Source organism: Rhincodon typus, chromosome 32 (genome assembly GCF_021869965.1).
Source record: "Rhincodon typus isolate 14 chromosome 32, sRhiTyp1.1, whole genome shotgun sequence".
NCBI lineage: Eukaryota > Metazoa > Chordata > Chondrichthyes > Orectolobiformes > Rhincodontidae > Rhincodon > Rhincodon typus.
In genome coordinates, this window is record NC_063363.1 from 9,071,720 (window position 1) to 9,088,678 (window position 16,959).

General features: G+C 41.9%; 1 protein-coding gene across 1 annotated transcript in view; it reads right to left on the reverse strand.

Annotated features, from left to right (window-relative positions):
- Window positions 1-16,774, reverse strand: part of LOC109917153 — a 22,388-nt gene extending 5,614 nt beyond the window's left edge. The window contains exons 1-6 of the mRNA XM_020516947.2: window positions 16,170-16,774; window positions 15,568-15,707; window positions 14,264-14,401; window positions 11,282-11,484; window positions 7,974-8,131; window positions 5,635-5,856 (exon numbers count right to left, since the gene is read on the reverse strand). Coding sequence (XP_020372536.2) covers window positions 5,635-5,856; window positions 7,974-8,131; window positions 11,282-11,484; window positions 14,264-14,401; window positions 15,568-15,707; window positions 16,170-16,491 — 1,183 coding nt within the window. The 5' untranslated portion in view covers window positions 16,492-16,774. The remainder of the gene's footprint in view (window positions 1-5,634; window positions 5,857-7,973; window positions 8,132-11,281; window positions 11,485-14,263; window positions 14,402-15,567; window positions 15,708-16,169) is intronic.
- Window positions 16,775-16,959: the final 185 nt, after the last annotated feature.

A 16,959-nucleotide genomic window follows, 5' to 3' on the forward strand; every position in this document is an offset into this window, starting at 1 on the left:
AGGTTTTCTGAAGAAGGGTCCAGACCCGAAACGTCAGCTTTCCTGCTCCTCTGATGCTGCTTGGCCTGCTGTGTTCATCCAGCTCTACACCTTGTTATCTTGTATTTGCGAATCATGTTATAAGTGGCAGTATGTTGATAAGGAAGAGGATAGGGCCAGAGATAGATCCTTTGGGGCCCTTCAGAGACACCGTTGTAGGGATGCTAAGAGAAACGATTGCTAGAAATGTTGTGTCCAGGATTGCAAACAAGTGAGGGCTATGACATTGAGCTGGAAGATGAAAGAAAGACATGAGAGGAGGATAGATTCTGAGCATTGTTAAAATATTACAGAGGTATAAAAGGAAGATGGAAAAGGATAATGTATCATGATCAAAAATCACTCACAACTTTATTTGTGATATATTGTGAAATACATTGATAGGTTGAGTGAGTGGGCAAAGATCTGGCAAATGTTTATAAAATATAGGGAAATGTGAAATTATCCCTTTTGTCAGGAAAACTAAAAAAAAAGAAATGAAGTCACATGACACCAGATTATAGCCCAATCGGTTTATTTGAAATCACAAGCTTTCGAAGTGCTGCTCCTTCGTCAAGTGACATCACCCGATGAGGGAGCAGTGCTTCGAAAGCTTGTGATTTCAAATAACCTGTTGAACTATAACCTGGTGTCATGTGACTTCTGACTGTCCATCCTTGTCCAACATCAGCAACCCCACATCATTTAAAGAAATGAGAGTGGAGCTCTGAGATATAGCAGGATCTGAGTTTCCTAATGCATGAACCACAAAAGCATAGCATGCAAGTACAGCACAGTGATTAGGAAATTTATAGCACTTATTGCAAGGAAAATTGAATAAAACAGTAAGGAATTTATGCTTCAGTTATAAGAGCATTGGTGAGATCACTTCTGGAGTACAGTGTAAAATATTGGTCTCCTTATTTAAGGAACAATGTAAAAGGGTGGGGGCCTGTTCAGAGAAATTTACTAGTCTAATATGTAGAATGAGTGGTTTATTTTATGGGAAAAGGTTGGACAGACTAGGATTATATCTGCTGGAGTATAGAAGAGTAGGAGGCAGCTTGTTTGAAACATACAAATTCCTGAGTAGTCTTGTCAGGGACGATGTAGAGAGGATATTTCCTCTTCTGGGAGAATCTAGAACTAAGGGTCACCCATTTAAGACAGAGCTTGAGTCTTTGGAATTCACTTCCTAAAAAGACAATGGAAGTAGTATCTTTGAATAATTTTAAAGCTGATTCTTGTTAAGTAAGGGATCAAAAGGTTATGGAGGTGGTAATGCAAATTTGCAATTACAATTAGATCAGCTATAAGTGTTTTGAATGATGGAGAGCATGTGAGGTGTTGAATGGCCTACTCCTGCTCTTTGTTTGTCAATATGTAAATTAGGCTTGGAAAGAGCCATTGCTGGTGCTTCTGATATTTTCTAGCAAACAGTAAGAGGAAAGGGTGGTGTAGTTGTGACAGCACTAGCCTAGTAACCCAAAGGCTGGGTTTAATACTTGGGGATCAAATGCCAGCTGGTAAATTTTCAATTTAATGAATAAATCTGGAATACAAAACTAGGTGTAGGAATGGTGACCATGACAACTATCATTAACTGTTTCATAAAAAAACCATATGAGTTTTAAAGAAAATTTTCATAGACAGAAATGCCCACATCCCAGGAATAAAAAAAGGAATGTCTTATAAATTCTTGCTTAGTTTGTTCACCTCTCCGGTATATTCTCAAATTCATTCAATATGCATTCTGAGGAAGGGTCATTAAACCCGAAACATTAACTCTGATTTCACTCCACAGATCTGCCCAACCTGCTGAGTCTTTCCAGCAATTTCTGTTTCTGTTTCCGATTTCCAGAATCCACAGTTCTTTTGGTTTTCATTCAATATGAATCGCCCCTGCCTGTCCAAACACAACCTCACTTCCCTTGACAAAGCTTGCTACAATTTATAACGTTCTCTATTTGAATTGACATTGCAGCGGCATTCACAGCTCACATGCCCATTATTGGTTACCTGTGTTGGAGTCCAGACCAACTCCAATGATGGATACCACCTGGCCAGTCTTCTCATGAACCATAGGAGCTCCAATTTCAATTGGTGCCAACATGTTTGTGGCTGGGTTAATGTACGTTTCCCCCCAGTGGATAAACCAGCCCTGTCCTCAGATAAATGGTCACAGCCAAGATGGGCACCTCAATGCCTGTCGCTGCATCTCCAATTGGTCCTCCCAGTTTTAACTTGCACTGGTGATGCAGGGTGTGTAGCTGTAGTTTCACTGGAAGGCCAGTGTTTGGGTTTAGTGGGTGCGGCACATATGGAATCAAATGCTCCTCACTTTGGCAGACCATTCCAAAGACTCAAAAGTAAGGAATAAAATCAATCTACTTCATATACGTAACTCCAAAATTTCATAGGTAAGTCAATAATAGTTCAGCACCAACTACTCAGACAATAAATTAAATGTCATGTGTATATTTTCAGTTTTCTGCCTTCAAAGCTGAATGAGGTACTCAAAGCGACCTATTGCTATTCATTTTTATTTCCGCTAAAGTGGGCATCACTGGCTAGGCCAGCATTATTATCTAATCAGCAACCACATTGTTGTGACCCGAGAGCCACATGTAGGACAGACCAGGTAAGGACAGCAGTTTCCTTCCCTAAAGGACATTAGTGAACCTGATGGGTTTACCTCATAATTGACAGTTGTACTGTGAGACACTTACTGGCGGATTTCCATTGAATTCAAATTCCATCATTTCCCATGGGTCCCATAACCCAGGTCCTTGAATATAACTGAGGTCAATAGTCTAGTGATAATACCACTAGGACATCAATTGGCTTTGGCTTTGAGCAATCAATATTAGCAAATTTTTGCTTTCCCCATTATTGAGTATAGGAGCTGGAAACGTCATGTTGAGGTGTTCTTTGTTCTTTTTTCTAGAAGGTCAAAGCTTGATTTTTTTATATGGATGCTGTAGGACAGTTTTAGTATGGAAGGGCAACATGTGTTGGCCCAGGCTTGGAGGGCCGAAGGCCCTGTGCCTCTGCTGTATTATTCTTTGTACGGGACATTGGTGAAGCTTCTTCTGGAGTACTATGTGCATTTCTGGTTGCCCTGTTATAGGAAGGATATTATTAAATTGGAGAGGCTTCAGAGACGATTTGCCATCATGTTGCAGGGAATGGAGGGTTTGAGTTTTAAAGAGAGACTGCATAGGCTGGGACATTTTTCATTGGAGCATAGGAGGTTGAGGGGCAACTTTATAAAGGTTTATAAAATCATGAGGGGTATAGATAAGGTGAATGGCAAGAGTTTTTACTAGCGTGGGAGAGTTCAAAGCTGGGGGCAAAAGGACATGAGGGGCAATTTTTTTCCAGAGAATCATAGAATCCCTATATCATGGAAGCAGGCCATTCGGCCCATTGAGTCCACACTAGGGCATCCCACCCAAACCCACCCCCCCTACCATATCCCTGTAACCCTGCATTTCCCATGGTCAATCCACTTAACCTGCACACCTTTAGAGCATGGGAGGAAATCCACACAAACAAAGGGAGAATGTGCAAACTCCATACACACAGTCACCTGAGGCTGGAATCGAACCTGGATCCCTGGTACCTTGAGGCAGCTGTGCTAACCACTGAGACACCATGCCGCCCCAAACTGCCAGAGGAAGTGGTGGATACAAACACAGTTACAACATTTAAAAGACATTTAGATAAGTAAATGAATAGGAAAAGTTTAGAAGGACATAGGTCAAATGTAGGCAAGTGGGATTAGTTTGGTTTGGGAACCATGATCGGCATGGAATGGTCGGACTGAAGGGTTTGTTTCCATGTTGTATCACTCTATGACTCTGTAATGCTCACTGATTACTTCTCTCAGATTTTTACATCTGGTTTTGCTTTTTATTTTAAAGTCATTTACCTGATGCATTATACATAATACAAGTACAGTAGTATAATGAATGTGTTATAGACTAATAATCCAGAGGACTGGGCTAATGATGCAGCAATTATAAAGTCCACTGCAGGTGCAGCAAGCAGTTATGAAGGCAAATGGTTTGCTGGCCTCTATAGCAAGAGGGTTTGAGTACAATAGTAAAGATGTCTTGCTTCAGCTGTGTTGAACCTTAGTGAGGGCATGAGGAGTACTGTGCGTGATTATGGTCCCCTTACCTCAGGAAAAGTATAGATGCTGTAGACAAAATTCAACAAAGCACCTCCAGATTAATCGCTTGGTTGAGGGACTGTTCAATGAGGAAAGATTGTGGAGACTTGGCCTGTATTCTCTTGACTGTAGAAGAATGAAAGGTGATCTCATTGAAATGTACAAAATTCTAAATGGGGTAGACAGGAGAGATGGGCAAGGCTGTTTCATCTGTCTGCGAAACTAGACACTGTCTCACACTAAGGGGCAAGCCATTTAGAACAGAGATAAGGAATTTCTTCACTCAGCAGTAGTGAGTCTTTGGAATTCTCTTCTTCAGACAGCAGTGGAAGCTCAACACGTTCAAGACAGAAAGTGACAAGTTTCTGGATGCTCATGACATCAAAGGATATATGGATAGTGCAGGAAAATAGCATTGCCTACCTCAATCAGCCAGGATTTAGAATGGTGGACGAGACTCAAGGAGTGGAATGACTTAACCTGCTCCTATATTCCATGATCAAATTCCAGAACAGTAGCTCGGAAGTTTAAATTCAACTAATTAAATAAAACCAGTAATCACAGTGATCTTTGAACATGGTCAATATGTAACAACTAGGTAGCTATAAACACCTATCTGGTTCACCAGTATTCCTCAGATCAGGAATTCTGTTGTCCTTACTTGGGTCTATTTATGAGCCCAGACCCACAGTAATGTGATTCATTCTTATTCACCCTCTGAACCTACCAAGTCACTCAATTGTATTCAAGAAAACATCTCACCACCATGTTCACAATGGCAACTAAAGTGAACAATTAATGATCTTTCCAGTGGCGCCCACATCAGATAAATTAATAAAAAGGAGAACTTGTTCCTGTGGAACATCCAGTGGAATAGAGCAAGTGAAGGAAAGAGAGAATGTTGATGGTGAAGGGTTGGAATGAGAAACGTCTCACTGAGGTGTTTAGAACAATTCTGTGAGGCATGAATTGGTCCTCATATTCTTTAGCTATTCAGTGCCTTCAGACAAGATAAATAGGGTGAAATGGATGAAAAGTTGCTGAAAGCAGATTTAATACAGCAAGATTCAAAAAGAGAATTAGATAAACATTAGGTTGAAGGCAGAATATTCACAGGGCCATGGGTAAAAAACAGGGCATTGGGTGTCACAGGGCAGCTCTGTGAAAGAGATAGAAACATTTCCTATTGGACTGTATCATTCTATAATCCCATGACTAGTTTCTAGTTTCATCTCCCTGCTCAGCTCGATTACTCATGAATTATTTCCTCATTTGTCAGTCATTAACAAAAGTTATTGTGCAAATATTTCATGTATGGTATTAAATATAACTTTTCTAGTTAGCACACAGGATGACCCTGATGCACAGTTTCTACAATGGTCTTTGAGATGTATTTTCTTCTCATATTAACAGTCAGCTTTTTGCTTTGGGGAACTAACCTGATGAGTCCGTGAGTGAGATAAGCTTGGACTTTGTGGAATCGTAACACACGTTGCCAGCGATAGGGAGCACCCTGCCAGTCTGAGGGTGCAGGAAATAGCCTTCAGGCACATACATGAAGTATTTGTTGGCCAGAAGCATAACAGTGTCAGGACATGGAGTAACCAGCCCTGTCAGCTGATCCAACTGGAGGTCACATGCTCGGATTGTTCCATCAGCTCCTGTTGTGTGAAATTAAAGTTAGTTTTAAAATGACAACATTCTGACATTTCACAATTGGAGTAGCTTTCAATACCTGGTACCTGTGGAAGGGCATGGAGGAGTGGAGTCATCGAGTTATACAGCGTAGTAACAGACCCTTTAGTCCAACTCATCCACGCCGACCAGACATCCCAATCTGATCCAGTCCCATTTGCCAGCATTTGGCCCATATCCCTCTAAACCCTTCCTATCCATGTACCCATCCAGATGCCTTTTAAATGTTGTAATTGTAGCAGTTTCCACCGCTTCCTCTGGCAGCTTGTTCAATACAGACACCACCTTCTGTGTGAAAAAGTTACCTCTCAGGTCCTTTTCAAATCTTTCCTCTCTCACCTTAAACCTATGCCCTCTAGTTTTGGACTCCCCTAGGAAAAATACACTGTCTATTCACCCTATCCATGCCTTTCGTGATTTTATAAACCTCTATAAGGTCACCCCTCAGCCTCTGATGCACCAGGGAAAATAGCCCCAGCCTGTTCAGCCTCTCCCTATAGCTCAAACCCTTCAGTCCTGGCAACATCCTTGTAAATCTTTTCGGCATCCTCTCAAATGTAACAACATCCTTCCTATAGCAGGGAGACGAAAATTGAATGCAGTATTGTAAAAGTGGCCTTCCCAATGTCCTGTACAGCCGCAACATTACATCCTAACTCATAAATTTAATCCTCTGACCAATGAAGGCAAGTGTACCAAACACCTTCTTCACCACCCTGTCTACCCGCAACTCCACTTTTAAGGAACTATGCATCTGCACCCCTAGGTTTCTTTGTTTGGCAACACTCCCCAGGGCTCTACTATTAATGTCCTGCCCTGATTTGCCTTACCAAAATGTAAAACTTCACATTTATCCAAATTAAACTCCATCTGCCACTCCTCGACCCATTGACTTCTGATCGAGATCCCATGGTGATATTCTTCTTCACGTCCACTATACCATCTATTTTGGTGTCATCTGCAGACTTACTAACCACACCTCCTATATTCACATCCAAATAATTTATCTAAATGACAAAAAGCAGTGGACCCAGCACAGATTCTTATGACACACTGCTGGTCACAGGCCTCAAGATGGAAAACCAAACCTCTACCACTGCACTGTGTCTCCTATCTTCAAGCCAATTTTGTATTCAATTGGTTGGCTCCCCCAAGGATCCCATGTGACCTAACCTTACTAACCAGTCTACCATATGGAACCTCAATGAATGCTTTGCTGAAGTCCATGTAGACAAAGCCCATCACTCTGCCTTCATCAGTCTTCTTTGTCACCTCTTCAAATAACTCAAGCAAGTTAGCGAGACATGATTTTCCACACACAAAGGCATGGTGGTGAGGTGAGGGGGTGAGGGGAGAATTGGAATGGGTCACTGTGTTCAGCAATTATGCGCGCTGTAGATCCATACAGTCTACAATAGAACTTAAGGGAGTCACTCTCTTTCACTGTCTGCAATTTTCCCCTTGTATATTAACTCATCACTTTTGGAATGTCTTTTCATTCCATTTATGAATGTCCCATCATTCAAGCCTCATTCTTCATCAAAGGGTCTCAGGCATAACTGAGGAGTGTGATGGAATACTCTCCATTTGCCTGGATTGACGCGGCAACACTCAAGAATCTCATGGACTGTTTTACGACAAACGGTTGATGTGACCCGCACCCCATCAACCAACATTACACCACCACTACCTCCTCCAGTGCTGAGTTGGCTGTGATTTGTAATTAGATGCATCGTAGATCTTCAACAAATGCAGAACATTCCAAATATTTAAATAAAGGTTTCAATGCATTCGTCGCACACATCCTTGTGTTAAATAATTAAAATAGGTGATATATTTGACAGCTATTGTCACAATTATTCGTGGTATTCTCATAAGATTCAAAGAATTAGCAAAAGATATATGTTTTTGATTAATATTTTCAATACCCAATACCAGCAATTCTACCAACCTGTTCAACAACAGTTTTTGCACTTAATTTTTAGCCACTATCAAGAGTCATCCAGCATTCTACAATATTTTAGCAAAAAATGTATCTGGCATTTTAACTGGGAAGTGACAACAAACGTATTTTTTTCTTTACCGATGAGTTCCTCCTTGGAGAGTGCTTTAGATGTATTCTTGCTTATGAGCTGCGTGCCGGTTCCATCCCCTAGAAGAGCCCAAGTATTTAATCTCTGACACTCGCTCGTGATGACATCTGACATTTGTAATATCAATGCTTCGAACTGCTCAGCAACTCTGCAATAAGACATTACAATAGAATAATTTTGAAAATTAGTTTCATCAGTTAACTTTGCTGCTTAACACTTTTGAACGGTCACTGTTAAGATTTATATCTTTTTTGTAAAATTCTCAGTTCACAGCGATGACATTTAACTTCCTGACCCACAGACTGCAATCAGTAAGGAGAGGCAATAACACCTCCTCCACAATAATACTCAACATCAGTGCCCTGCGAGGCTGCATACTCAGCCCCTTATTATATTCCTTGTACATTCAAGACCGCATGGCTAAATTCAGCTCTATCTCCATTTACAAATTTGCTGATGACACCACTATAGTGGATCAGATCTCAACAATGACAAGACAGAGTACAGGAAAGAGATAGACAGTTTAGTGGCATGATGTAAAGACAAAACTCTCACCCTCAATGTCAGCAAAATAAAGGAGCTGGTCATTGACATCAGGAAGCAAAGTGGAGGACACGCTCCTATCTGTATCAATGGTGCTGAGGTGGAGATGGACAACAGTTTCAAGCTCCTAGGAGTAGTTATCACCAACAATCTGTTCTAATCCATCCACATTGATACTACAGTCAAGAAAGCACACCAATTTCTCAACGTCCTCAGAAGGCTAAGGAAATTCAGCAAGTCCACAATGACTCTTACCAATTTTTATAGATGCACCACAGAAAGCATCCTATCCAGATGCATCACAGCTTGGTATGGCAACTGCTCTTCCCGCGACCACAAGAAATTACAGAGAGTTGTGAGTGCAGATCAGTCCATCACACAAACCAGCCTTCCATCCATTGATTCTGTCTATATTTCCCGCTGCTTTGGGAAAGCAGCTAACATAATCAGAGATCCCTCCCACCCAGTTATACTCTCTTCCACCCTCTTCCATCAGGCAGAAGTTACAAAAGTTTGAAAACATGCACCAACAAATTTAAGAACAACTTCTTCCCCGCTGTTATCAGGCTTATAAACAGACGTCTCATATATTAGAGTTGATCTTTCCCTGCATCTTCTCTGTAGCTGCAATATAATATTCTGTATTCTGTGCTACTACCTTGATTTACTTAGGTAAGATATGGTTTGTCTGGCTAGCATGCAAAACAATACTTTTCACTGTATTTCAGTACGTAACAATCATAGTTCAAACAAAACAAAAGCAAAGAATTTCAAATCCTTGAGATCTGAAATGAAATCACAAATTGTGGTATAAGTTCAGTGGGTCTGGTAGCAGCTGCAGGAAGAAAGCACAGTTAACATCCAATGACTCTTCATTAGAATTGTTAGCAACTTTGAAAACGTGGTATTTACACTGAAGCCGAAGTTGGTGGAGTGGGGAGGGGAGGGGGCGAAGAATTAGGAGGTGTGAGCACATAGGTGGAGATGGAGCCCAGAAAGGGAAAGATATGAAATGGTTGGTGAACAAGAGGATAATGGAGAGAAGGCCAGGACAGTAGAAAAGCTGAATGAGTGACAAAAAGAGCTAAGAGTAAAAGAAAATGGGTGAGCCGTACTGAATTTAAACCACACTGAATGTGATCATAGGTCTAGGAGAATTGAGAATGGGTGACTGTACTAAAAGCACGCTGTGTCATGACAAGACCAGGGTGTGGAGGAGAGTGAAAACTTAGAAGGATGGAATCAGGCTCTAAAGTTATTGAACTCGGTGTTGAGTGCTAGATGCTGTAGGGCCCCCAAGAGGAAAATAAGATGTTGCTCTTTGAGCTTGTGTTGATGCTCACTGGAACACTGCAGCAGGCCTGCAACAGAAATGTTGGTGTGGCAACATGGTGGTGCATTGAAGTGGCAGGCAACTGGAAGCTCAGGGTCAGTTTTGCAGACAGAGCGTAGGTATGGGCACCTTTTTTTTGCTTTCTGTCTCCCCAGTGTAGAGGAGACCACATTGTGAACAGTAAATACAGGAGACTAGTTTGAGTGAAGTGCAGGTAAATTGCTGCTTCACTTGGAAGGTGTGTCTGGGGCCTTGGATCATGAGGAGGGAGGACGTAAACAGGCAGATGTTTACATGGGAAGATCCCGTGGTACTGCAAGAGATGATGGGAATGGAGAAGGAGTGGACCAATGTGTCCCAGAGGGAATGGTTTCTGCAAAGGGCTGACAAAGGAAGGGATGAGAATGTGTGTCTAGTTGTGGCACCCTACTGGAGGTGGCATAAAGAGTGACTTATAATCCATTGGACGCGGATATTGGTGGGGTGGTAGGTGAAGATGAGGGGGATCCTATTGTGTTGTGTGTGAGGGCTGAAGTGCAGGATATGGGTCGGATCTGGGTGTGGGCCCTATCAACTATGGTGGTGGGAAAATTGTCAGTCGAGGAAGAAGGTAGACATTACCAAGGCCCTTTGTAGAAGCTGGCATCATCGGAAAAGACCCAAAAGAAATGGAGGAACTGAGAAAATAGGATAGAGTCCTTATAGGAAACAGGGTGAGAGAATGTATACTCAAGATAACTGTGGAAGACAGTGTGTTTATAGTGGATATAGCTGGCCAGCCGATCCCGCAGAAACGGAAACAAATGTCGAGGAAGGGAAAGGAGGAGTCAGAGATGGACCAGATGAAGGTGAGAGCGGGATGGAAATTTGAAGAAAATGTAATAAATATTTCCAATTCCAAACGAGGAAGGGAAACAGCCCCAATGATGTCATTGATGTATGGAGAAAGTGTTGTGGGTGAAGGCTAGAGTAGGATTGGAAAAGGGATGTTCCATGTATCCCACAAAGAGACAGGCATAACTAGGGCCTATGCAGGTAATGTCCACACCTTTAATCTGAAGAAAATGAGAGGAGCTAAAGAAGAACGTAATTAAATTGGGAATGATTATGGCCAAGCGGAGGAGAATGGTAAAAGATTGAAAAATCGCTCCTGTCTTGAAAAGATCTAGCTAAATGGGGGAACAAGTTGAGATGTGGCATGTACAATCCTACTTTTATGCTCTGTCTGGTGACATAATCCATAGTGAAAGCAGATTCACTCCTGGAAATACCAACGAAAGTAGTCATAGATTAAAACTTTTATGAATAGTGTATGTATGAAGAAAATGACAGTGGATATTTGTAGTCTACCAATGCAACTACACTCCCACCCTGCCAACTCTTCCTTTTACAATGTGCCAAGATGACTACTGCTGATGGTACCTGGTGCCTGGCAGTATCTTGTGCCTCTTGCTGTTGACAATGTTTTCGTTCACCAACCGTACTGCTTCTCTCAGGACTGTGTTGAAGGAGATGTGATGCTCCTCACGGCAGCTCCAGTCACTGAGAAGTAGTTGCAGCTGTCTGTTCAGAACCTCCTCAAACTCCATCCCAATATGCTTTTGCCTCTCAATCTCTGTCCTTATCTGAAAGGATAACACAGGCATGGGTTCAGCCAGTCATGTCTCCAATTCCAACCCATTCAGGAGTGCAAATTCAAGACACAAGTCATCAATTTAAAACAAAACATTTTTAGTTGGGTTCCTGATGTGATATCTGGGAGTCTGGGAGCTGTCCTCTTATTAATGGCCACTGCTGTTAACCCTAATCAGTTCTGCGCTCATAATCTGCTGTGAAAGATTTTCAACTTACCAGGTGATGATGGGCTTCTAAACTTCTGCAGGACACCTGATTGCATTATAATTATGATAGCCACTGTGACCAGGTATGGGTCACATGATACTTAAAGGTTCAATTCACACTATTACAGCTCCTGGTATCTACGTATATTACAATGACAGGCATTGCTATGTCTGTTAGTACTGAACATTTTACCTACAAGTTGTAGCGTGCTTCCTTCAGGGTGTCATGCTGCAAGTGGCCTCAGTAAGATGGAGACTGAGATTGTATATGGTCAGGTCACATGCTATGATACTGTCATAATATCATGAGCATATCTCTTAAAGGAATATTGCACGCTAGTTCAGACATATAACTCAAGAGTTCCTATTACCTACAGTGAGTATGCAACCCATTCCATAAAATAACAATCTTAATTATGGTTTATTTAAAATTTCCTCAGTAATCAATGATTATTGGAACAATTTTAAAAGTGACTATATTGTTAGACTGGGTGGATCTGGGGACTTGCTCCCTCTGACAACTTCCTTTCTTTCAAATTTCCTTGCACATTCTGCCAGAACATGTTCCATTCATGTGCAAAACCAGAATTCACTAAGCAGAACAGAAAACCACTATTATAAATACAGAGTCCTGGTTTAAAATTGCCCCTTTTAACATTGTTTCGCTATAATGTCACTTAGTTCTTAGGACTGGGGATTTCATTGAGCATTATAGGGTTTGTGTGCTAACGTTGTTTACTGAAGCGTTTCATCAGACCCACTGATGATCAATCTCTCTCTCTCTCTCTATGATACTAGTGGCCGCCCCAAGCCTTCTAAGCTGAGATCTCTTGCTGAACTGAACTATTCACAAGATGCAAACTAGGGACTCCCAGTCAACAGGCTCCAGGGCTGGATTGCCTGCCCCTCACCCCTCTCTGTCTGAGAGGTGCTGGCCAGTGTTGGGCCTGGTAGACCACCCTCTCCTACTCTGACCCACAATCTTGGCAGCACCCCAACAACTCCCCCTGCTGCCCCCCAGCCCCCAACGCCCTCCCCCCTCCCCCAACCACCGTAGGCAGTGGCCGGAACAGCAGGGCCCCTGTCACAAACTGTGGCCGAAAGCCAGCTGGAGAGTCATCCAGACTAGAGGAGCCATCACCCCAGTCTCCAGCCCAGTCAAGACTCAGCAGCTCCCCACCATGCGTCCCCATCCACCATAGGAACATTGGCCGACATCAGAGAGAGAGCCACTCCCAACATCCACTGGCCAAGAGGATAGGTGAAGAAGTCCAGGATCTCAGAACCTGCCAAGAAAAACAACCTCACCAAACAAATGGCCTGAGCAGACCCCAGGGCCACCAGAAGACAGCAAGAAGGGATGCCACAGATACCCTAAAACATGCCACCAGACAATGGCTATGATGTGGCTCAGAACAAGCAACACCGTCAGCCAATGGCCCAGAGTCCAGTGAGCAATCATTCCAATGGGAATCAGTGCTTCTCCTCAAATTGTTTTTTTTTAAACACGAGTTCACAATTTTCAGGAATGACACTCCAACTTTAAGTGACAACACCCTGCATTTTTGGATTTGTTGGGCTGAATGGCCTTTCCACACTATGGGGATTTTATTCTATTCTGCCCATTTACTTGGCTTGCTCCAAATGTCCAAGACTCATCTTCCAGTTGGAATCCTTAAAAATCTAGAACCAAAAAAAATACAACAGCCGGTAGAATTTGGAGACCAGGAACTGTCAAGAGTTTAGAACTTAGAGACACAATAAAGAGAACTTGTACACTGGTGGAGAGCTGGGGATGTGAAGGAGACTAAAGTATAACTCAAGAACTGGAGGAAGCCCTCATAACCTTGCCCCCGTGTTCAATTAAAATCATTTTTCCACCCTCATTCAGATGTATTCATACTAGTTGCACCCATAAGAAAGACCTTTGCATCTATTATCATCAGCACAATATTATTTGATGATACTTGTCTTGACCATTTATTGCAGATACATTCATAAATTAGACACCTTCTTCCAGCTTTGCCTTCTTAAGATCTTGGGCATCACTTGGAGAAACGCCATGGTTAAGAAGTGCAATTTAGGACTGGCTAAAGACACTTGCACAACATTGTGGCAGAGCGATGATGAGACTGGCAGGACACATTATTCAAGACAATAAGACTGTGGATACTGGAATCCAAGTTAGACAAACAGGGGGTTGGAAGAACACGGCAGGCCAGGCAGCATGTGGAGGAAAAGAGCAGTCAATGTTTTGGGTATTACCCTTTTTCAGGACTGTTATTCACCTCCTGGACACATACCCCACCAGAGCGGCAGTGAAATGGACACCACTAGACGGGCGAAGAAGAAAGGGACAGCCAAAGAGGACCTGTCAAATTATATTTAAGTAGGAACTTCAAGAGTGAGACACCATTTGAGCTGATGCTGAAGGGGATTGTGATGGACTGGGGCTGGTGACAGAAGCTTGCTGTGTGCTTGCAACTGGAGGAACAAAGTCCAAGTAAGTTATCCAAATCACTATCCACAAACTATGAATGCAATGGCTGTCTTAAAAACCAACCTTGAGGCACATTTTCTCATACATTTCCATGTCTTTGTTGTTACTAACTACAGCTCTTCCAGCAAAGTGCATTCTTTCCATCCAAAGTTCCCTGAGTGAAGCAGTCTCCTTATCTATTTTTTGGTATAATGTCTTCACCTGTAGAGAAGAGATTTAGAATACATCTTTATATAGAAGTTCTGAATGAACTCTAAATATACATTATTTGAAGCTAATATTTGGTCTTGGTTCCCTCTGTACAATGTCATAGGAGACAGATAACATGTGTCCTACATTTTATTACATTGAAAACTTCATTTTTTAAAAATGCAAAGCTTTGGTTCTATTGGGTTTGTCATACCCCAAGGTCAGCAGAAGTGAGTGTATTTGAATATGAATTTGAAAGTTTCAGTGTCAAGAAAGAAATGTTCGCTAACAATATTGCAATATCAATCATTGGCCCATGGTATTCAATGGCATTATGATTGCTGAATGCCCCATAATCAACATCCTGGGGTTACGATTGACCAGAAACTGAACAGAGCTAAGCATATACATACTATGGCTACAAAAGCAGGTCAGAGGCTATGCATTCGGCTGTGAGTAACTTACCTCCTGTCTCTCCAATGCCTGTCCACCTTCTACAAAGTACAAGCCAGGAGACTGGATGGGTGCAGTTCCAACACCAGTTCAGAATTCTGGCATCATCCAGGACAAAGCAGTCAACTTAATTGGCATCCAATTTACCACCGTCAACATTCTATCCCTTCAACACCAACACACAGAGTGTGCCACCTACAATATGCACTACGTTGTTTCATAAACACGACTTCGACAGCACTTTCCAAATTTATGACCTCTACCAGCTAGAAGGACAAGGCAGCAGATGCATAGGAGCATCACAACTTGCAAGTTCTCCTCCAAGTTACATACCATCCTTACTTGGGACTAAAGCACCCTTCCTTCGTGGTTGTGGTGTCAAAGTCCTGGAACTTCTTTCCAAGCAGCATCATTTGGGGTTCCTACAGAGCAAGGACTACAGCAGTTCAAGAAGGGGTCCAACTAACTTCTCAAAGGCGATTAATGGTGGGCAATAATGCCAGACTAGCTAACAATACCCAAATCCCACAAATGAATATAAAAGAAGCCAAATGATCACATCACACATGGGCAAAACTCAGTGGCAATCTTATTAAACAAGAAAAATTGCTAATGGAATAATTCCTGGTGTTGGAAAAGACAATGGAAATACATGTGAAGGAATTGTTTAACTAAAAGCTCTTTCTGAGGCTGCATCAATTTAAACAGCTCACCATGTGTCTTACCTCATTCTTATATTGACTTAACCTGATAGACACAGCAAGTGACTGCTTCAGCAGAATTTGATAGAATGTGTTAGCGTTAAAGGACTCCAGATCAATTTGCTTTTCATAATCCCAAAACTCATGATTTTTCAGAACAGAATCTAGGATAAAATAGTTTTTATTTAATTTCTGAAAGAAATTGCAAAGATTGAAAAGACAGATCTTAAGAGCACTTCATCCATTAGCTGTGGGATCTTGCTGTGTACCATTGAAACCAATCACTGTGATCCCAGTAATGATTGTTGTACTGCAAAGCAAATCATTAAAGATGAAATGCTTCCAAGTATTTAGAAATGTCAGAAATTAATTATATTAATACAAGTCTTTTTCTCTAAATTAATTTTACTTCAGTTAATTAAGTTCATGAACTATCTTATATGAAGCTGCTCAGTCCAAAATGGAAGCACCAACAATCCTTGCTGCTAGATGCCAACTCAAATGACAGGTAGGATCTCATTAATAATCTCGAATGAATATTTGGTACATGGGCTTTGTTACTGTACATCTGTGCTGTTGTGATGTCTGATTGCATTTGACTTGGAATAAAATGTTGAAACACTTACCGTCTCCTCCTTCCTCATTATTTTCATTCCCCGCAGTTTGTTCCTTGAAGCTTAGACTCGGATGGAATTTTTTAATGGTAATGACGGCAGCTCCTTTCGAAGAGTAATCGTCAAAGTTGTACACCTTGTGTAGTTTCCGATAAGTTGGTTCAACAGATGCTTTCTCAGGCCACTTGCACTTTCTAAACAGAAGTTGAAGGGTTGAACAGAAACAAAATTTTCCACCCACCAAATTTGTCATTTCATGTTTCTTCCTTTCTAGAGGAACGCGCAGTACAAATCCATCTTGAGGGAAGGCCTGGCTGTTTTTCTCCAGGTCCATTATTCATTCCATTGTTATCAATCAAATTGATTATTGGAAGGAATATACATCTGGAAATTGTCACAAAAGACCTGGTTTTGTTCTTCTCCCCAAGTTAAATTTATCCCCATTGATTCAAACTGAGATACCTCTCCACAGGGACAGGCCAATATCTCCAATATCTCCCCGCGTGGCCATTATTTGTATATTAGCAGAGACTCCAGTTGATGCAATTAGGAGATAAGCCCCTTGCTTTACTTTTACACATCCAAGAGTTAAGAACATAGAATCCCTACAGTGTGGAAACAGGCCCTTCAGCCCAACTGACCCTTGGAGCATCCCACTCCGACCCATCCCCTTATAACCCACCTAAGCTACTCATCCCTGAACATTACAGGCAATTTAGCATGGCCAATCCATCTAGCCTGCACATCTTTGGACTGTGGGAGGAAACTGGAGCACCTGGAGGAAACCCACACAGACACGGGG